The sequence below is a fragment of the Brassica napus genome, chromosome C8 (genome assembly GCF_020379485.1).
Source record: "Brassica napus cultivar Da-Ae chromosome C8, Da-Ae, whole genome shotgun sequence".
In the NCBI taxonomy this organism is placed as follows: Eukaryota; Viridiplantae; Streptophyta; class Magnoliopsida; order Brassicales; family Brassicaceae; genus Brassica; species Brassica napus.
The window spans coordinates 3813279-3835957 of record NC_063451.1 but is presented as its reverse complement, the minus strand read 5'-3'; the positions used below and the strand labels follow the sequence as shown (position 1 = coordinate 3835957).

Sequence of the window (22679 nt, the reverse complement as noted above, 5' to 3'; positions counted from 1 at the left end):
ATCATAGTTGCCAGGAGCAATAGCTGACTAGGCCAGTCCTCAAAACCTCAATTCAGCAATACCTACAGCTTCTCTGAGAACAAACCCAAACAAACCCTGCAAACACAATCAGAATACGAGACCAGACCAAGAGTTCACGTACACACCGTCGGCAAGGGAGAACCAAACGGACAGTCGGAGAGCCGTCTCCAACCGTCAATCTAGACCGCCACGAAAGCATAACAAGGATCATCTCCCACGGCTGTACCGAGAACTCAAGAACCAGTACTCACAGCATCTATTCATGTCGATAGTAGCCACCAACGACTCCACCACTACAACTACTCGACTGGAACTAGAAAGGCACTCTGTTGGAACCTAGATTCCGCAAGCTAACAACCCACAATTCTGAGGAGCCAAGAGCCACACCGGAGACGAGACATGAATCAACCCCGCGAGAGGTCGCTCCATCAGAAAGTGAAGAAAAACTCCACAAACTCTGACCGTCCAATCACCGCCTGAAACACCAGAATTGAAGCTACACCGTAAACACGACGGATGTCGCCACATCACCGAGCAAAGCTGGAGAAAATCTACCCAAAGGACAGAACCGGAGATGGAGACCTTGTCCTTGGAGGTCACAAATCCGAGAAACAATCGATGAAACAGATCTACAACAGATCTATAGCCCAGGTCGTCGAGCTCGGACGAACAGAACCCAGAGCAAGAGGTTTGAAGTTGAAGAGCCAACACCACACTCTCTACAAACTCGCCTCTGCATAGCACCGCCGGCAACCACACCACCACGCGCACCGAAGAGCTCTAGAAAGCTTGTTCCTCCATGAGCTGAAAATTGGAGGATGCTGAACAGGAGATAAATAGGAAACAGAGAAGAAGGGTCGGAAGGCGCCCTCCCCGACACCGGCAAGGAATCCGCCTGCCGAGGAGGCTAGATCGGAGATTTGATTTTTGGCCTTGACGGCGGAGAAGAAGATAGAAAATTAGGTTCGTGGACTCTTCAAAACTAGATTGTTCAGAGTATTAAATTTTGTAAAAAAAAAAAAAATCCTTGAGATTCTCACAGACGACTGAGATTACTTGAGATATCAAGGTGGCCTAGTGGTTTCTTGAGATTCTCACAGACGACTGCCAGAGGTCGCAGATTCGATACTCTGTCAGCGCGGTGGTACTATACCTCTCCAAATAAATCCTTCGGGGTTTCCTGGATATGGGGCCTTTCGGGGTGGGGTTAGTCACCATAAAAAAGTTTACACACAACAGTTTTTTTATCTGTTTTTCTTCATTAACCAGCTCAAGCGAGTGCGAGAGAGTTGTAAGAGATAGATTACATCACTCCACAAGGTCCGTTAAATAAGATATTCAGCCCATTACGTCAGCTCGGATTAGCTCAGCTCGAGGACTTCCGACTAAATGATTGCACTCGGCTGAAGACTACTTTACTCGGCGCCATAAACTCAATACACCAGCTCGGCTCGGAAGCCCTACTATTCGGCCCGATTTCTCAGTCCGATAGACAAAACTCGGCCTATTAGGCCAGGGCGAGTTAAGGCACAAAGGAGAAGGGTTTACCTATATAAAAGGACGACACCAAAGAGAAAGGGGATCGAGACATTGACATACACATTTGACGGCTAGAAATTAAGGTTTTATTTGTTGTATTTCTCTTCGTCTTGTACTTCATGGCTAGCTCACCGAGCACTGGATACTTTTTCGTTTACTCTCTCCGACTTGTAAACCGTTACACTTACCCAATTTAATAAAACGCCTATGAATAAACCCACCGTCGAGTTCAGTCTGTCAGTACTAAGTCTCGACCGAACTCAGATTCAACAGTTTTGCCGAGTAAAAAAGTGATGATTAATCATTTGCTCGTTTTATTGGCCCGAGCTAAAATGACGGTAGGATCATTTACTTTGGTACGCAATTATCCTTAGGCATAATAGCACTTGAGGTTCATGGAGTTCCATGACCTCGGTACGGATTCGTGGTTGATGTTTTGAGTCGGTAAACACCCGGTTTGATAACTTGGGTGATGGGGATCCTCCCAAGTTGGTCCTTCAGAAAATCATGACCAGAAAAACCCCGAGAAAACTGCCTCCCAAGTAATGAGAAGCTCGCCGACTAAAAGCACATAGCGCAAGTTAAATTGTAATGGACAAAAAGCATTACCGATGGACTTCGAACAATGTCCTTCTCACGTGTATCCACGGCTAGGAAACCAGATTGGTTATGGCTGAAACCCATGAAGGGGAAGCAGACAATCACTCGGGAGTCCGAGCACTGGCACCAAAATTCAAAAGCCTCAGACATTACTTGCCAACCATGGTCACTGACTGCGAATCCTACGCCGGCGGCCAACGATGTGACAAGTGTCACCAGCATGCATCAAGTATCCATTGTCCGACCAAGCTACTACACACAACCACTGTGCTTTACCCATTCATGCGTTGGGCAATGGATATAGTCGGTCCTATGCCAAGTTCTCAACAACGACGCTTCCTGCTCGTTATAAACGATTACTTCAAAAAATGGGTGGAAGCCGAGGAATTCATCGAAATCACCAATAAATAAGTATAAGGATTCATCTTGCAGAACATCATCTATCAGCACAACCTTCCTTACGAGATCGTCACCAACTATGGCTCACATGTCACTTCGAAAAATTTCTGAGAATTCTGCGACAGATGGAAAATCCGTCTCAGTACATCGACACCGAGATACCCACACGGCAACGGCCAGGCCGAGGCGACGAACAAAGTAATCATGGATAGCATCAAGAAACATCTCGACCTTAAGAAGATTTTCTGGGTAGATGAACTGGACGGGGTTATGTGGTCAAACCGAACAACCTCAAGAGGCATGACCAAAACAACCCCCTTCTCCTTGGCCTACAGAGTCAAAGCAATGGCCCCAGCCAAAGTCAACGTTACTTCCCAACACCAAGCTAAAATTCCTTGGAACGTCAAGGTCAACAAAGAGATGATGCTCGACTCTCTAGATGAGATCAAGGAATGACGCGATCAAGCCTTGTTACAAATTAAGAATTACCAATATCAGATCGAAAGCTACTACAACAAAAATACTTCTTAATAAAGTCTGTTGGAAAAGTCTGCTAATGAAGTTTGACACATTGTCTTTAGATCTGAAAAATATACATACAAAAAAATTCAAGCAAAAAACTTCAAAAATATATTTTGAACTTATATAAGAAGAAAACAAGCAGATGAATATATAGTTTTATTGATTTTAACATTAAAAAGCAAAACATACTTTACAGTGTTTGAAACTATACCTTTTACAACTAGAATAATAACAAAACCATGTATAGTCATAATGAGTTTGAATATATAGTTTTATTTGGTTCAAAACACACAAAACAAACAAAAACATAAAAAATTTAAAGATTTATGTCATATTTTTTAGAGAGAAATATGAAACCATAAAAAAATAATTTAAGCTAAAATAGTAATAAAACAATAAAATTAAGTTGAATTTATAACTTTATTTTGATTTAACACACAAAAATAATTGGTGAAAATGAAATCTTACTAGTTTTTCAGTTTCCAGAATTCTAGTGCGTTACAATAGCAGACTTCTAGAGAAATATGTTAATGAAATCTTCTAATGAAGTTCAAAGTCGGATATATCATCCTCGTACTTGAAAAATCTGCATATCAAAAACGTTTAAAATTGATCAAAACAGATAAAAACTTTAAAAATATAATTTTATGCTGAAATAATAAGAAATCTAACACATTAGTAAAATCTATAGTTTTATTCGAATCTAACAAGCAAAACACACAAAATTATATAGACAAACTTATAAATTTTACCTTTATGAGGAGACTATGAAAACCATAAAATAAAAATTTGTAGAAAAATAATATAAAATTGTGAGAAAACATTAGACAAAAAGATGAGAAATTAACACGAAGTTTTGTGTCTTCAAGTTCAAAGACAGTTGAGAGAGATTAGTGAGTTTTAGAGAGAAAAACATTACACTTTTATTGAAACCATTTGAGAGAAAAAAATATGTAAATTTTCTTTATTTAAAGAGACAAAAAAAAATTAGTTAGATTAAAAAATTTGATGTAGAAGTTTACTAGTGTACTACAGTTTAGCAAACTTAAGTCTGTCTACTTATACATTACAGGAATGCTTCACCTCTGGAACCGATTCGTTCATATTCTCCGTCATATGGCTGGCGGAGTATCGTCTCTGCTAGATCTCTGGTAAGGAAAGGACTAATCAAAAGGGTGGGATCAGGTTCTTCCATATCTGTATGGAATGATCCATGGCTTCCAACCACTCGCCCGAGACCAGCAAATAAAAATCAACACAATTTATACCCGGATCTTACAGTGGAGTCTCTCATTGACTCTACCTCACGTACTTGGAACTCACAGGCAATTCAGTTATTGGTGGATCCACAGGATGCGAAACTTATAGAAAGTTTACCACTGAGCAGGATTCAGAGGGTAGACAGAGATGGGTGGCACTTCACAAAAAATGGGAAATACACGGTCAAATCGGGTTATCAGGTAGAAAGGATTTATCCAGATAGGAAGAGACCACCATTGCTGATTGGCCCCACAGTGAATGTTCTGAAGGCGTTCTGTTGGAAGATAAGGTGTCTACCAAAGTTAAAACATTTTCTATGGCAATTGGTGACAGGATGTATATCAGTAAGGAAGAATTTACAGGCAAGGGGGATTCAAGGGGATCTTTGTTGTGCAAGATGTGGAGCCCATGAGGAATCAATAAACCATGTGTTTTTTGAATGTCCTCCGGCACTCCAGGTCTGGGCTCTCTCGAAGATACCATCAAATCCAAATATTTTCCCAACAAGTTCTCTCTTCACAAACATGGATCATCTATTTTGGAGAGTTTTTCCGCAGCTGGAAGATCATCAGTTTGCATGGATACTATGGTACATCTGGAAAGCTATGAATAATAAAGTCTTCAGTAATTTGGATATGGATCCCATGGATACACTTAAATTAGCGGAAACAGAATCAACACTGTGGACTGAAGCACAAATATTGAATGAACAGAGGATAATACCACAACAAGTGGATACGACATTGCCGTCAATTCCAGGAAGATGGTGTTTCACAGATGGTTCATGGAAAGAGGGGGATATTTTTTCAGGACAAGGTTGGCTCAGCACCTTAGAAGGATTTGAGGGATTGTTGGGGGCAAGGAACGTGAGGGCTAGTATCTCTCTCCTTCATGCGGAGATGGAAGCGCTTCTTTGGGCAATGGAATGTATGAGGAATTTACGTCAGTTTCAGGTTACGTTTGCAACGGATTGTTCTCAATTGGTGAAGATGATTTCGGAACCAGATGAATGACCAGTTTTTGCAAATTACTTGGAGGATGTCAAGACCCTAAAAGAGAGCTTCACCAGATCAGAGATCATCTATGTACCAAGGACGCAAAATACAATGGCGGATAGACTAGCACGCAGTGCTAGGAAGCAACCGTCTTTTGTCGTTCACATGGATGCAGATCACCCGGTTTGGTTTACAGAGTCTGTATGAGTCTGTAATAGTTGACGACAAAAAAAAAAAAAAAAAAAGAAAACTTCTCAAAATTTTCTAACCCTAAATTTACCATATGTTCCATAAAACTTCTTTAAGTCACATAACTTCTTAATAGACTTCTTCGGAAGTCTCCTACTCTTAAACTCTAAAATGATATAATTTAACTAGATAATAATAAATATTTCATTAAATTTAAAATCAATTTCTAAAGTGTAGTATATACAAAACTGGACACTTATATGCCAGATTTTAATTTCAAAACAATTATTCAAGATTTTAAAATCTAACCCTAAATATATAAACATTACTTGAATATATGTTACCAACCCCTAACCAATAGACAATAATGACTTACAATTTATGCTCACACAGATGTGGAAAACAACTTTATTTTGCATGATTCCATCAAAATATCTTTTAAATTTTTTATAAATTAATTTTAAAATTAAATACATGAATAGACTTCTCAAAATCATTGTTTTTAAAAAAAATTCCTTGAGTTATAATCGTAAAAGTATTTATAGGATTTTTTTCTTTGGCATAAAATTAGAGGTAATATAGTCTTTACTATTTTTAGATTATTTTTCCATCTGATTGAATTTATTGTATAAATTTGCATTGAAATTTAAGTTTTAGGTTATTTAAATAAATTGCCTAGTTATATGTATATGTATATATATATATATACTATTAAAACATAATCATTCTTAGGATTATGCCCCTAACTTTTCCAATTAATTACAAAAATTATCCAACAAATTAGAAAGTATCATGTTTTTGTCCAACTAAACAAAACAGCCCAATAATTTAAATAGTTTATCCATCAAAATTTTAAGTCCATTTCGTGTATGTTTACTAACCCTTCGAAATTCGTTTGTGTTCTAACCTTATACCCTATAACTCTATTCAAACCCTAACTCTATTCAAACCCTATTAACACCATCAAAAATCTGTTTTCCAAAAAACTATACCAAATATATTGGAGTTCATTATAATGTCTATGTCTTATTTAAAATTTTCTTATATGAAGTTGGCGAAATATATTTAATATTATCTTTCAATAATATTAATTATACTATTATAGTATAGGGTTAGCATATTTCGAAATCATTGGTTTTCAATGTTATTGACCTTTTAAACAACCAATAATATTTAAATATAAATACTTACCAATTTTGGTATATAAATATAAATATAAATATAAAATATAATAAATAGAAACTCATAAATTTTTGGATTCAAATCAAATAAATTCCAACAATATTCTCTATAACATCCATTTTTCGTAATTTCTACATACAATAAATTCAAAAGATAATATATAGAAACAAAATTTTCCAATTTAACTAAATTAACTTGATGAACACACAAATAATATATTATGTTTGACATGATAACTGAATTTTTCGAATCTATACTATTAAGATAGAGATATTCGATAATAAAGAGAGGATCCCCTAACTTTCTTCCCAAGTTTCTACTAAAACCTAAGCACCTCGCTTTAAATCAGATCGATATGATAAATAGGCAGTACCAGTTTCCTATTCAAACCAACACCTTCGAACAAACCAAAAACCAAACCAATGGCTACTAAAATGCAAATCCAAGCACCGAGAGGTTCTAATGAAAAAGCGAAATGGCTACTAAAATACAAACCAATGGCCATTAAGACCCATTGAAATGTTCATATCAAACCAATGACTACTAAAATACAATCCATTTATTTTTTTTTAATAATTTTACAAGTCAATGTACAAATTAATTTTAGTGCAAATAATTTTAAATTTAATTTTCACTGTAGTTTCTAATAACAAATTAATTATTTCACAATACTAACATTTTGTATAGATGAAAAATGAATATAAACATAAAAAACAACTGCTAACAAAAATCATTAGGACATTGATATACATTTTATGTATAAACATATTTATTATAGTAATAAATATGTCAAAGGAAACAAATCCGCGCTTAATCTAGTCAATCTATTGAAATATAACACTTTTTCTATTCAGCACCAAAATTCAGATTTATTTTTACCAATTATATTGACCATAAAAGAGAAAGGACAAGACAAAAAAATTAACCAACAAAACTTTCTATGAGAAATGGCAAACGCATAACAAGCCAGTGAAAAAAACGAGACCGAAACTCCACGTGTTTGCAGGCATGGGCCTTTGCATCCGGAACTTGTCTCCATTTGTTTCACCCTTTCCTCTCCCTCTTTCACCACACACATCTCTCTCCTCTCCGATATGGCTGACCGAACAAGCCCTAGCCACATCCAACAAAGACTCTACGGCTCAACCATCGCCCCTCCTCACGGTAACAACATTAACCATCCAATCGCATCTTTCCTCCGTCAGCTACAATCACAATCTCCTGAGCACTCCCGCCAGCGCTTCGGCCTCCTTGCATTCTTTATCTCCTGTGGAATCCTCCTCTTACTCACCGGAATTACTTTGACAGCTTTCGTCCTTGGATTCATCGCTTTCCTTCCAATCATTATCATCTCAAGCCCTATATGGATCCCTCTCTTCCTCCTTGTTACAGGATTCTTGTCTGTTGCCGGATTCCTATTCAGTACGGCGGCTGTTATGTCGTGGATGTACCGGTATTTTAAAGGCATGCACCCGGTGGGGTCGGAACAAGTGGATTATGCTCGGAGTCGGATCTAGGACACGGCGGCTCATGTTAAAGATTATGCTGGTGGGTACTTCCATGGTAAGCTGAAAGATGCAGCACCTGGTGCATGAATAGCTTTACCGGTTACGGTTTGGTTCCATGTAGAAATTAATCTTTTATGTTTTCAGCTATGTTGTTTTTGTTTTGTCTCTTTTGGTATGGACATCAATGATGTATAATGAGATCGATATAAACTCTGAAATGTCTTTGAAATTAACAGTTATGTTGTTGTCAATAGCTTTAGATCGTGCTAACTTACCGCTGACTTGTTCTTATGCTCCATGGACATTTGATCTAGTGACAGATTATACTAAAACTTTTGCAAACATGTCCACTGATGATGATATTGGACTTTTAATTCTAAAATATCTCTAATGTTGTGGAATATTTCAACAACTATAACCGAGTCAAACTGAACTAGGTCATATGAATCGTACCGAATCAATCGTAAAATGAAAACTAAAACTAAAGCGAGTCAATGGTTAATTAAAGTTTTCTCATACCAATTAATGAATTATCCAAATAATGTAGCAGAAGTTAGGATAACACAGAGCTTTTATGCTTTTGTTTAATTTTTGAATGCCCCAAAGGCCTATTTGATCCGTGGAGAACTCTCAAGTTCTAACCATAACAAGGAAATCAAAAGTTTAATCTTTTTTTACTAACTCTTATGCAATTTATCTTATTTTGCTTAAAACTAAATTGAATCGATTGGCTATCACCATAGTTCATCAGATAACACTTGCTACTTTTATACCAAGAGTATTCATGGCAAGATGGTACGGACTTTGGACACTGAAACTTTCAATGGCCTAACCAAATTTGAAGGTTTTAACAAAACAACTTAGAAGAAAAAGGCATCACAAACATATAGTACATAGTTTGGTTGCTGCTTGAGAATCCTTAGTTCCAATCAGGTTTGACGGCGACCCGTCTTAAGAACGGATGGGTAACGGAGTGCGACGTGGAGACCTCGGAGGCGCATCTCTTAACTGCCGTCCGTTACAGTCGTAATAAATAACTCCGGAAAAATCCAACGGCTCACATTTACCGCCCATCAAGATCTCCCTCTGCCAGAGCCCATGCTCTTCCTCCTCCTCCATCGCCCCCGCTCTCTTCTTCTCCGGCTTATATCCACCGCTGTAACATGTGTTTTTCCGGCTGACCATCGTCATCGCCTTGTGGCTCAAAGTCATAAGAAACTCTTTTGGCCTTGGAGATCTCATCGTATTCCATCTGCCACGGGAAGTTTCGTTGTGGGTTCGCTTCTTCGGCTTTAGCTTCTTGGAGAGGCGGTTGGCGTGTCTGGCGCAGAGAACCATTAGAGAGAATAGGTAGCTCACGCTTAGACGCTTGTGGGAAGCGGAGGAGTTATGTTCCGGCGTAGACCGATCCATCTCTTCGCCGGGAAAGAAGATCAGAAGTAATAACACTTCTACTTTCTGTTTTTAGTTATAACGGGTCAAAAGTCAAGAACTCGATTTAGAGGCGAATTAATCTCTAGTGTCTGAATTGAATGTATAATAAATACAGACGTGTTGATGAGATTAAGAAAAAAAGGGTGTTAGGTTACCGATGGAACCGGTCTTCTTTGCGTTGATTTTGTTTATTGTATTTGTTATGTCATATCTTGATAATTAGATTTTTGAACATTTGAAACACTCGTTTTCATTGAATTATACTATTATGTTCCCTTGAGTATTTGAATGTTCAAAGTATATGAATTAACGATCTTGCATAAAGATATTAGAATATCACTGCCTGAAAAATTAAGTCAGGAATAGAAACTCGGTCAACATAGAAATTTATTTTTGATCAACGGTCAACATAGAAATTATGAATGCTTTTCAATTATATTGCAGAAGGAGAGATCGAGTAGTGAACGGCTGATATGGTAAGTCACTGGACCAATAGCATTTGATCTAGTGAAACAAAAATACGATATTTTAAGAAGTTTGGGATTTTGAGCCTTTTATTCTTATAGGTTTTTTTTTTTTTATTCTTATAGTTTGTTGTTCCTGATTAATATATCTGCATATTTCTATATAACCTATGTTTAGCAAAATTTGTAAAAAAAGTGGTGAATCCATAAATACGTTGTGTTTGTGGTTGTGCAATTTAAACATCTACGTAGAGTTTTAGATCGATTAGACTTAGGTTTTTTTGCTTAGGTTAGGTGATTGATATCTCTACTACTTGTTGATTTCAGATTTGATCAAGGAACAAATCAAGAACAATAGATTCACACAAGAGATTTGTTCACCCAGTGTTCGCTGATCTATTCACCAACAACTTCACTATGAATCAGATCGAGGGTACAAGATCACAATAATGACAGATCAATAGAAAGTAGAAGAGATAAAGCTTCTTATCGTTTTCTCTGTGAGATCGGAAAGTTGCCGCCGAAATGGTACGCCTGACCGTATACCGCCTTCTCAACTCCATTGAAGCTCACCCTCATGAACTCAAGCTAAGTCACTCTTCCTCTCTCTCGCTCTGTATCTCGATCTAATTCTCTTTCTCGTAATGATGATGACTGGATTCGAAAGTTTGTTATAACAAACTTTCCCACTTGTTGACCATTCTGAAACGCTGCGTTTCATTTACTAAAGATCTTTGGGCTGAGACTTGGGCTTGATTGCTTCTTGCAGATTTCGGACAAGGCTGGGCCGTCGAGCACGAAGCCCACTTGGAGTTTGGCTGAACTAAACCCACAATCTCCACCTTTCAGACAAAACACCAAAGTGCTGTCTCTCTCTTCGAAACCCTAGCCTCCTGTCTCTCTCCCTTTCTCTCTAAGGCGATTTGTTGCCTCCACGGCATCATCCTTCTGTTTACGTCTCCCGGAGCCACCGCTTAGCTCCTTCGACTCCAGGGAATACTCATCTCAAAAGGTACTTTTTGTATCTCTTCTCTTCTTTTCTTCTTCTAGTTTACATCTCTTTCTGATGTAAACCCTTATCGGATCTTCCACCGACTAACCCTTTCTCTGTTTTTCCTGCAGATCCAGAATGATTCAGCTTCAGTCTCTGACCATAGCTCTCTGCATGTACCAAAACTGAACTGACGAACCTTCAACAACTCTGCATGTATCAGATCTGAACCAGATTACCTTAGACTCAATCATCTGACCATAAAAGCTCCAAGCTTTCTCATCTCCGAACCATATAAGTCTTCTCTGACCTTTCTCTTTCTTCGACAAACCTTGAAAAAAACCTTTCATGATACTGACGATGATTGTAGAACTCTTTATCTGACTTTGATCTTCTCTCTGTTTCAAGAAACCCGAAGAGATTCCATCTGAAACTGAACTTTCCCAGAGAACTCCACCTCGCTTCCAATACTCGGGTAACGATTTTTTTCTTATTCTTCAAGTTGGTTTGAGAACAATAAGATTAAATAATATCTGATGTTTTGACATTATCTAACCTCACTGTCTCTATTGTTTTGCGAGGTCACCAACAACGGAGACACATCATTACCCGAAGCCACTTCTTCCTCAGAACAAGTTCACCAGCTCAGAGCAAAGCCTGAACTTCGGACCAGGTAACACTTTAGTTAGGAAGTCAGCTCTATTCTTTCTTGTGTTATCTTGTGTAGGATAATATCATCATGAGCAACAATATCACGGATGAAGTGATATTTGTTTGCAACATGCTTTGTTCTTTCTTGAAAAACTCTGTTCTTTGCTAGATCTAGGGCACTCTGTGAATCAAAATGCATCTTGACACTTCCTGTTTGTAGACCTAGTTCTTCGCATATAGCTTTTAACCAAACTGCTTCTTTGGTTGCTGTGGAGAATGCCATATACTCTGCCTCAATAGTCAATAGAGCTACAACTGATTGCAAATTTGATATCCACGAAACTGTATTACCCCAGACCTTGAACACATAACCAGTAACTGATCGTCGCCTGTCCAAATCAGCCGAATAATCTGAATCTGAAAACCCTTTAATTGAACAAACTGAACTCTTAACAAACGTTAAACTGGTTTTAGATTCACCTCTCAAGTATTTAAGAATCCACTTTACTGCCTTCCAGTGATCCATTCCTGGTTTGGACATAAATCTGCTCACAACCATGGCATACATTAGGCTCCCCACAACACTTGCGTAAGGAATCTCTTCCATTCTCACAGCTTGTTCTAATGGCTCTGCCTTGGTTAGACTCTTTAATTTGAATTGAGGCGCCAATGGAGTTGTGATTGGCTTAGAATCTTCCATTCCAAAACTCTTTAGTACTTTCTCAATGTAGGACTCCTGAGATAGCACTAGTGTTCCTTTCATTCAATCGTGTATAATGTCCATTTCAAGAATTCTGGAAGCTCTTCCCAAATCTTTCATTTCAAACTCTCTGCTCAGATTGTCTTTCATCTTCTGGATCTTTGTCTTATCCCCTGAGGCTATCAACATGTCATCGATATAGAGAAGTAGATATATAGCCTTTGGAGTATTGACACTTCTCATGTAGACACATAAATCATAATCGCTCTGTAGAAACTTTTCTTTCTTCATAAAGCTGTTAAAACACAAATTTCACTGCCTTGGAGACTGTTTTAAGGCGTACAAAGATTTCCCCAGAAGACACACTTTGTTCTCATCACCTGGTTTCACATAACCTTCAGGTTGATCCATTAGAATCCGCTCGTCTAGGTTTCCATGTTGAAACGCGGTCTTGACATTCAACTGTTCCAATTCATAATCTTTATTCACCACAATTGAGAGCATCAGTCTTATTGAGACGTGATTGACCACTGGTGAGAATATTTCGTTGTAGTCAACTCCTTCATTATGTGAGAATCCCTTTGCAACTAGCCTGCCCTTATGCTGACGATCTTCAACTCCATGGATACCATGCTTATACTTGAAAATCCACTTGCATCCCACAGTCTTCTGATCTCTCAATAAGATCCCAAGTGTGATTTCTCTCAAGTGAATCAATTTCTTCATTCACATCATTTTTCCAGTGTTTCCAGTCTTTGCTTCTTTTAGCTTTCTCAAAAGATTTAGGTTTTTCCTTCTCTATTTCATATGCCACTACTAGAGTGTAAGCAACCAAGTTAGCATCTTCATATCTCGACGGTGGCCTCACATTCTATCTACGAACTCAATCTCTTGCAAGCATGTAGTTATCAATAGAACCCGTAGCTTCAGTGTCTTCAACAAAGGTCAACCCTTTTGTCTCATCATCACTTTCTGATTCACTTGAACTTCCTTGATCCTCTAAGTCCTGTTGAGACATATTTGTGTTTCCAAGACTGGATGTTTCACCAAGTTCATAGTTGGGACCACTAGGTCCACGAATCAGACTGGGACTGAAAGAGACTTTCTACGTTGATTTTTTGGTCTGCTTGTCTGTGCCATCTAACCCATATACGCTTTCTTCTTGTTTATGAATTATCATGTCCTTGTAGATCTCCTCTTCTCTGAACACAACATTTCGGCTTGTAGTACACTTTAAGTCTTCTGGAATCCATACCCTGTAACCTTTAACCCTAAACGGATATCCCAAGAAAACTCCTTTCCTAGCTCTAGGACTCGTCTTCTCTTGAGTAACATGAACATATGCCGTGCAACCAAACCTTCTTAAGTGTGATAAATCAGGCATGTTCCCTGACCAAACTTCCTCTGGTAGTTTGAAGTCTATGGTTGAATTTGACGTCATGTTTATCAGATACACTACTGTAGAAGTAGCTTCTGCCCAAAACTCTTATCCCAAACCAGTTTCTGCGAGCATACTCCTCACTTTATCCATGATGGTGAAGTTCATACGTTCTGATACCCCATTCTGTTGAGGTGTGTAGGTGCAGGTTCGATGCCTCTTGATTCCAGCCTTTCTGCACAACTCATCAAATTGATTGTTGCAGTATTCCAGTTTGTTGTCTGATACACTAAAATTGGATATTTGTCTATAGTCAAGTTAACAGTGTAATTGTAATATCTTTAGATTCAATTCCAGAGGACCAGTTCACACTTTATCTTTATGGGATCATAATCAAGCTAAAACAAAAGTGGGGTTTTTAAAATAGTAGGGTAATGTAAAGAACAAGTAACAAGATGAGGTTGTTTTCGAATTGATTAAAGGTGCTAGTCTAGGGTTTCTTCTTCAGGTAAGGAAATCGCAAGCCAAGCAATTATTCAAGTCCAGTTTACACAAGTCTAAACTCGGATCACTCAGGTTGAAACAACCCACTGTCCAGTTTACACAAGTCTAAACTCGGATCACTCAGGTTGAAACAACCCACTGTCGTGGTGTTGATTCCTTTGCAGATTGGTCTTGATACCTAAACTCTCGTTTGGATCAAGACGCGATTGCAAGCTTTAGAGATCAAGTCCGATATGTTCACAATACACCCTAATATCTACTCTCGCTGGCTAGGGATGCAAAGCTCATTCAAATCATATCAAGTTATCAACCAACGGTTAGCTAAATTGATTAACCCTAATTCATGCACTAAGTGATCAGTTCAATGCAAGCAATAAGAACATATATGAATGTAGACAATCTTAAGATGAATTATTTATGCTTCAGCTCGCGAATCCAGAACCCTAGAACCCTAAACTAACTCAGTGACTACTCAGACATAACACAAGAACAGAGAAGCATGATTTCTGAATAATACTGCATATAATAGATAATAGAAATGAGAGGGTTCAGGATAATCTTCTCTAGGAGATAGATGAGGCATTCTTCCTTACAAGTAGCAATCACTAAAATCACAAAGCTCTCTGAGGTCTTTCTTGCGTGAAAACTAAGGTAGGTCATAAAGTAAATAAAAGAAGACTATATATAGGGGCCATAGGCGGCTAGAGGGAAAAATAGGAAAACTAGGGCAAATTCCGAAATATTTGGAAACTTCCTTTTAAATCTCTGCCGCTGGAGCAGACAATCAGGCTGCTCCGCTCGACTGTTCTGCGCGAAGGACTCCAAATCACACTCTTTTTCTCCTCCTTTCCTCCAACTGGTACATCTCCCATCCAAAGCAATACCAGGCCTGTAATGACTCAAATGAACAAAAAAGACTCGAAAAAACCTTGAAAACTATTAGTAAGACATACATATAATGTGCCAAAAACACAATATATCAACCCCCCCAGACTTAGATCCTTGTTTGTCCTCAAACAAAATCAAGTACCAAGAATCGAGAGAAAGGTTTGAAAGAGTGGGAACTCGCCTATTCTCAGCAACCATACAATAACCACGAATCTCTGAACCATACAAACAGTTTAGCTAAAACAACACATCCTTACCAAGAACCCCACTGACTGCTGTTCAAAACGGCTCCATACTCTGTATCTCAGACCTGCAAAAGTTAAACTTTCCAGACAAAACTCCTTACATTCAATTAAGAGTGGCGTGAGCTTCTTATCACATGCATTAGATAGGGTAACGGTCTAGGTATGAAACATATCTTTTTTTGTTTAAGTGGAGCTAATCAGTGTTTAGGGGTTACCAAATTTCGTAGAGGATGTAGGATATCGCGCAAAATTGTAAGAGAGGATAGATCCATTGATGTCCACAACCTCTACTCGTTTTTGCAAGTTCTTCTCTGGAACAATAGCTCTGATCTGCATGGTTCTCATCTCTTCACTTTATACTCCCTTCTATTTTACCAGTGGCGTCCGTCTCTCTGATGAATCTTCTCCTCCTTCATCACCTTATTCTGAAGTACATAAAGCTTATTTTTTTTTTTTTTGAATACATAGGTGATGGCGACGAAGCAGGGGGTAACATTTGTACTTTCGACATGCTATTGGAGTTCTTGACTTCACATTCATTCTTGTTTCTCTTTTTCTCTTCTCTTTTGTTAGATCAATGGCGGCAGAGCGGTTGCTACGTGTACTTCCGCCTATTCTTCAGCCGAAAATTCTGTTGCATTAACGAGTAAGAGACTGTGTCGATCCTTTCCTCTCCGGCCCTTTTGCACATATCTGCACATAAGATACTGAATAACAAATGCATGAGGTCGGAACAAAGGCTTTAGGGTTTCAAGGTGGGTACTAACTAAAGATGAGCTAGCCACTCAGGATCAGCAAGATGGATAGAAAGAATAAGAAGTCCTGAGTGTTAATCATGTTAAACCCTAATCCAACGCTCATAACAAGAAGAATTGCAGTCAATATTAAGTTCAAGTTAGATGGAATTAAGTCTTTCTAGAGTAACCTCGACAAGCTGAGAGCTTTTGGAGAACAAGATAATGTAATGTCAGGGTGTTCTGGGTCCACATGTGCGTCTGTCGCTTCTGCTAAGGTCACTGAATAAGATGAATTAAAGCACGAGGGTGGTTAATACACATCATAGAATAAGGTCCTGATTCCCACAAAGTTTGGACTGACTCGATAAAGACATCAAAATGACTTAAAGCAGACTGACTCTAAACATAAAACCAAAGGTAAACGATTAGTAGCAAATAAGCAGATAAGCGCCTCCCCCAGACTTACTTCTCACCATCCCTGGTCAGAAAATAATTCAAGGAAATGCCAAAATAATAAACAAGTGCTGGAAACAGAAATAGTTCAAACGGATATAACAATGGAGATAGAAATAGGAGACTGCCTAGTCAGTATCATCGCTCTCAGACTGGCCAGCGGAACGCCTGTTCCTTCTGCGCGGAGTGGTCCACGGAGTCTCTTCCTCTCCCCCTCCAATTCTTGCCGGTTCCTTCCCTGGTCGATGACTGCTTGGTGTAGGCTGCTCTCGACGAGGCTCAGCTGTGTTCGGAGTTCCCAAGCATCCTCAAGTGATCGCCTTCAGGATCCTCTTCATGAGACTGTTATTCTTGCGCTGAGAATCTACCATCCAGCGACGGTAGGCGGCGTCATCAGCGTCGTCATCAAGGGGGCCTAGGTCATACACAGTGTCGCCTCCAACAGTGCCTACAAACTCTGGCTCATCCATAGTATCATCCTGGTAAGACGATTTTGGGTCGGCGCAGAGATACTGAGGCTCGGGGATGAAACATATGTTGACCACATCTCCAAGCGAGGTGATGTCCGGTTGAGGCAGCTTGTAGTAGAGGTAGTTACCGTCCTTACCAATGAAACTATAGGTCGTCTCGTCGCGGAGAATCTGGTAGTTGATCAGGTATGGAACTTCAATGAATTGCGTAGTTTCGTTACACTTGTAGGGGCTGAAATCAAGCTCCAAGTGGCGGAATAGAGGAGTGAGCAAACTCCCAGAACGGTCCTTCTTCAGAGAACCCTTAATCACCCTTGCCTTCTTGTCCACAAACATCTGAACAAGCACACATCCTGGACTGGTCTTCATCTCCGAGGTCGGAATCGCAATGTCTGCGAATTTGATCTCGTCCTCAACTCCTGCAAATAACATTTACAGTTCCCCTCGTGTCACCTTTGACGTCTGGTCCTTTGAGAAGAGCAGGTTGCTCAGGACCTTCGCAGCAATCCGCATAACAGGGTTGCGGATGAGAGACTGACTGGCTGATCGGGATTTGAAGTCCCCTGAAGCGATGAACTTCCAGAATGCTTGCTCCGGGGGGAACTTCCTTGGAAAGGAGGTCTTAGTGTACTCCGTAGATATCTCATAGATCTCGGCCATCTTCTCCAAACTTATGGAATGCTTGACGCCGCTCGCAAAGAATGTGAAGGAGGCTTCCTCAAAGATTGGGAAACCGGGCCTCTTGAAGGTTAGCTCCGCGGTGGCTAGGACTTGTCTCACAATATCTGGGTACAGCGTGTGAGTAATGTGGCAGAGATCAGCTATTCCCAGCACCTGGAGAACAGCATGCAAATCCTCGTGGAGGACCAAGTCGTTCAAAGCCCCGACGTCAAGGAATCGTGTTGGGAGGATGTTGATCTTGAGCAAGGAGTTGTAGCGACGCGAGGCTTCCCTATCCCATCGTTTCTCCGAAGAGGCAGGGATGTTTGGGTCAGTGAGGGAGATCTCCATTCCCTCTTCTCGTGGCCATGGGTAAGTCGGGGAGATGGTGTCATCCTCCGGTTCTCCTCGGGCGTGTGGTGGTTTGATCCTAGAAGCCATCTTGGTTCGCCTGGGAGCCATATGCAAAACAAAACCAAAGGGAACTTCTTAGTACCACTCGATTGGGTTTAGTAGAAAAATTTGGAAGCTTTTACGATTGTAGGTGGTCTTTCCAAACTTTTCCATAACCCAATGTAGAGAGAACAAGCGATCGATAATGGTAAACCAGATACAATCACTTAGAAGACTAGGTACTTAGATCAACTCGCCAATCAACAGAAATCGATTCAATAGATCCCAAAATCCATATCTAAACAATCGATGCATGTGCAATTTAAGAAAAGTGGCGCAAAGGTTATAACTTTCCATCTGTCCTAATCGATTAAACCATTCTCAACTCAACTTCTAATAACAATCCTAGCAGAAAAAGGAGAGGTCGATTTTGATTTAGAAAAACCCTAAAATCGATCTATTCAAGCGCAAAAGAAAAGAAGAGAAGAAGATTTTTGGCCGAGAATCACATTGTGATTTCGCCTCTTACCATTCGATTGGTGACGGAAGAGTCCTGCAATTTAACTAAACAACTAAAATTCAAGCAAGTATAAACCGAAAAACTCAAAACAAGTTGAAGAAGTTTAAAGAGTTGAAGGTTTTAAAGGGGAATGGAGTGAGGCGACGAAGGAGGCGGTTTTGGTGGAAGTGGGAGAGAGATGGGGACATTTCCCTTTTTATAGGCCCCCACTTTGTGCCCCACTTCTCACTTGCTAGGGCTTCCCTCAATTTTACAAAATTAATTAAAATTATTTCATATCTGTTTTTTTTTTTTGGTCCCTAGAAACTTACCTTAGCGGAGCAGCTGCTCCTAATCAGGAACAGCCGGAGACTGTTCTTGTTGAGTAGCTCGGGGTTTTTCTGATTTTAATCCTGCAAATAAATTAAAAGAAACACGAAACAAAAATCCAAAAGAAATATTTACACTCACCAGTGGGTTGCCTCCCACCAAGCGCTTGGTTTAAGTCACTAGCTTGACTTGGTTAGCCTGTTAGGCTAAAGAAGGATCGCTTAGGAAAATTTCTTCACCCTCCGTGATTGTTGTCTCAGCAAGATACGACTTTAGGCATTGACCATTGACAACTAATTCCTCACCTTTTGTGTCCAGCAACACAACAGCTCCGCAGGGACGGACATTCTTGATGGTGAATGGTCTGGACCATCTGGATCGCAACTTTCCAGGGAACAATCGTAACCTAGAGTTGAAAAGGAGCACCTGATCCTTAGGCTGAAAGTTTCGGCTGATGATCCTCTTGTCATGATAGGCCTTAGTTCGCTTCTTGTAGATTTTTGAGCTTTCGTAGGCGAGATGCCTAATTTCCTCCAGCTCGTGGATTTGCATGGATCGTCTTTCTGCTGCTGGTTTGATGTCGAAGTTGAGTAGGTTCACAGCCCATGCTGCCTTGTACTCTAACTTAACCGGTAGGTGAAAAGCTTTACCGTACACCAGGTTGTAGGGTGTGGTCCCGATTGGTGTTTTGTAGGCTGTTCTGTAGGCCCATAGAGCGTTGTCTAGCTTGAGTGACCAATCCTTGCGACTGGTGTTGACTGTTATCTGCAGGATGCTCTTGATCTCTCTGTTTGAAACTTCCACTTGACCACTTGTTTGAGGGTGATATGGCGTGGCTACCTTGTGTTTCACGCCATTCTTCTTCAATAGACCTGCAAAGATCTTGTTGATGAAGTGACTACCCCTGTCACTGATGACCACTCGTGGTACCCCAAATCTTGGAAAGATTATGGTTTTGAACATCTTAGTCACCACCTTTGTGTTGTTTGTGGGACTGGCTATTGCTTCCGCCCACTTAGAAACGTAGTCAACTACTACTAATATGTATTCGTTCTTGAAGGATGGTGGGAATGGTCCCATGAAATCAATCCCCCAACAATCGAATACTTCTATCTCCAAATGAAGTTCTGAGGCATCTCATTCCTTTTACTGATATTCCCTTTTCGCTGGCATAAGTCGCACCTGGAGATGTAAGAGTGGGCATCTTGGAACATTGTTGGCCACCAAAAACCGGCTTGGAGGATCTTAGACACAGTTTTAAATGTTGCAAAGTGCCCTGCATAAGAGGATCCGTGACTAGGCCTGGGCAAAAGGCTCGAACCCGATTACCCGAACGAACCCGGTCCGTTTAAGGTGGTATGGGTCGGGAGCGGATCTGTCAAAAAACTGAATGGGCCTGAATATTTACTACTGTCGGGTGTCGGGTCGGATCGGATAAAACCCGAGAGACCGAATGGTTACACCCGAAACCCGCCCCTCATTAACCTAATCCCCTTTTTTTTCCAATCGTATCGAGAGTTGATTTTCTCTTGATCTTCAAGGAGAGAATCCATGAAACCTTTCCTAAATCTCGATCTCCCAACATATCCTCACCAAAATGATTTCCTAAGTCCGAATATCGGATATCTCCAACTGTTTTCGCACCTCCTATCCGATTCTCTTCCTCGATTTGAAACCGAGACCCTAAGTCTAAGATCCTATAAATACTTCTGCTATCATCATCGTCTCCTCCATCACATAACTCAAGTAATCAAGCAAAGGTACTCCTCCTTTTACAGAGTATTCGATGCTTCTTTCAATTTTTTTTTCTTGCTTTCGGGTTTTTGGGTTTTGGTTCAATTTTTAAGATAGAAAAGCTTATGTTTTGTTTCGTATTAATCTAGCATCACGATTCACGAGTAATCATAGGTTCTTTTACATGAACTTGCTGACTTGTGAAATGAAAACATATCGTGCATCTTGATGTTTGTTGTAAGGAAGTCTTATGTTTTGGGTTTGTTGTGCGAGTAATCATAGGTTATTTTTTCATGAACTTACGGTTTTGTTTCGTATTAATCAAGGTTCACGAGTAAACTAATTTTGTTTTATGGATATATATGCTTCTACATTTAGCAATGAGCTGTTTTGTTTTACGGATATATATGTTTTGCAAACTAATTTTGTACATATTGATGTTTGTTCTTGAGCCATGAGCTGAGTTTTTGGATAGAAACTAATAACTGTATTGTTTCTTTTGATGTCACTGATGGTAATTTTTTTTCTCATTCTCTTGCAGATGGTTTCCTCATCCTCCAAAATCCCACACAGTGTTGAAGAAACCATGGACGTTGACATTCAAGTTGAAGGAGAAGAGTGCCAACGAACTCAAAACCGAGGGAAGGCCATTGCAGTTGATGCAACTTCTGGTGTCTCTTCTCAGTCAAAGAAGGTGATGAAACTCGTTGTCCCAAGGTCTGGTGTCTGGAAGCATTTCAACCGAACCAAAGAAAGTCGTGACTGATGCATCTGCCACTATTGTCAGAAGATCTTCTCATGCGCTACCAAATCATGAACATCAAACCTCCAGAAGCATCTGTCCATCTGCAAAGAGTACCAAGCTTGGTTAATCAGTCAAGGTATGAATTAGATGGAGATCAACACTGATGGAAATCTGAAGTCATCAAAAGTTGCAGAGTCTATTTTCAGAGAGGCATCCAATGAGTTGATTGTGCTAGGAGAACTGCCTCTTTCATTTATTGAAAGCAGTACTTGAAAACACTTCTGCAGAAAGGTAATCCATTTAATAAACACTTATCTGTTTTTTTATCTTCTTTTTACATGAAAATTTACTAATACGTTTGGTATTTACACTTGCAAGGTAAACCTCTACAAGCCACACTCGAGAAGGACTACCACCAGAGACATCGTTGAGATGTATGTGAGGAAGAAAGCAGCTTTGAAAAACATGCTTCGCACAACCAAACAAAGAGTGTCACTTACAACTGACATTTGGGTTTCACAGGTCACATGTAACTTCTTTACAGCTTTTTTTCTTCGTTTTATTTATGATATACTTTGTTCTAGCATAGCATAGAATGTCAGTTTTTTAAATTTCTAAAGTCATTTTAAAAAAAATTACTAACAAATAATGTCACTTAGAACTTCTATGCATCTGATATATTTATAAAGTTTTTTTTTTTAAATTTCTAAACTCTGACTTTGTTTGTTTAATTTGTAACAGGTGCAAGTTACATGGTGATAACTGCCCACTTCGTGGACGCAACTTGGCAGCTGAAGAAGCTTATCATAGGCTTGAAGTATGTGATGGACCACAAGGGTCAGACAATCGCAACTGTGCTCTTGGAGTGTCTAGCTGAATGGGGCATTGAGAAGGTATTTTGCATTACAGTAGACAATGTAATTGCTAATACTTCTGCCATTAGGAGATTCCATAGGGATTTTAGTGCTGTTTCCCCTGAGTCTTTAGTTCTAGATGGGCGTTTCTTGCACATGAGGTGTTGTGCTCACATCATCAATTTAATTCCTAAGGAGGGTTTGACCGAGGTAGGAGAAAATGTGTTAGCCATTAGGAACGCTATTCAGTATGTTCGCTCTTCAACACATAGGCTTAATGCATTTGATCTTAGAGTCACAACTGGGAGAATGAGTCGAGGTAGCTTACCTATGG

General features: G+C 39.6%; 3 protein-coding genes across 3 annotated transcripts; 1 reads left to right on the top strand and 2 right to left on the bottom strand.

The window, feature by feature from the left end:
• The first annotated feature begins 7660 nt into the window (after positions 1–7660).
• LOC111208674 (oleosin-like) lies at positions 7661–8464 on the top strand. Its single transcript, XM_022707972.2, has one exon. It carries the CDS (start codon positions 7802–7804, stop codon positions 8222–8224), a length of 423 nt encoding a protein of 140 aa, XP_022563693.1. The 5' UTR covers positions 7661–7801; the 3' UTR covers positions 8225–8464.
• Positions 8465–8954: 490 nt separating this feature from the next.
• On the bottom strand, positions 8955–9755 carry LOC111208602. Its single transcript, XM_022707801.2, has one exon. It carries the CDS (start codon positions 9626–9628, stop codon positions 9167–9169), a length of 462 nt encoding a protein of 153 aa, XP_022563522.1. The 5' UTR covers positions 9629–9755; the 3' UTR covers positions 8955–9166.
• A 2034-nt stretch (positions 9756–11789) lies between these two features.
• On the bottom strand, positions 11790–12518 carry LOC125591786 (secreted RxLR effector protein 161-like). Its single transcript, XM_048766640.1, has one exon. It carries the CDS (start codon positions 12516–12518, stop codon positions 11790–11792), a length of 729 nt encoding a protein of 242 aa, XP_048622597.1.
• Positions 12519–22679: the final 10161 nt, after the last annotated feature.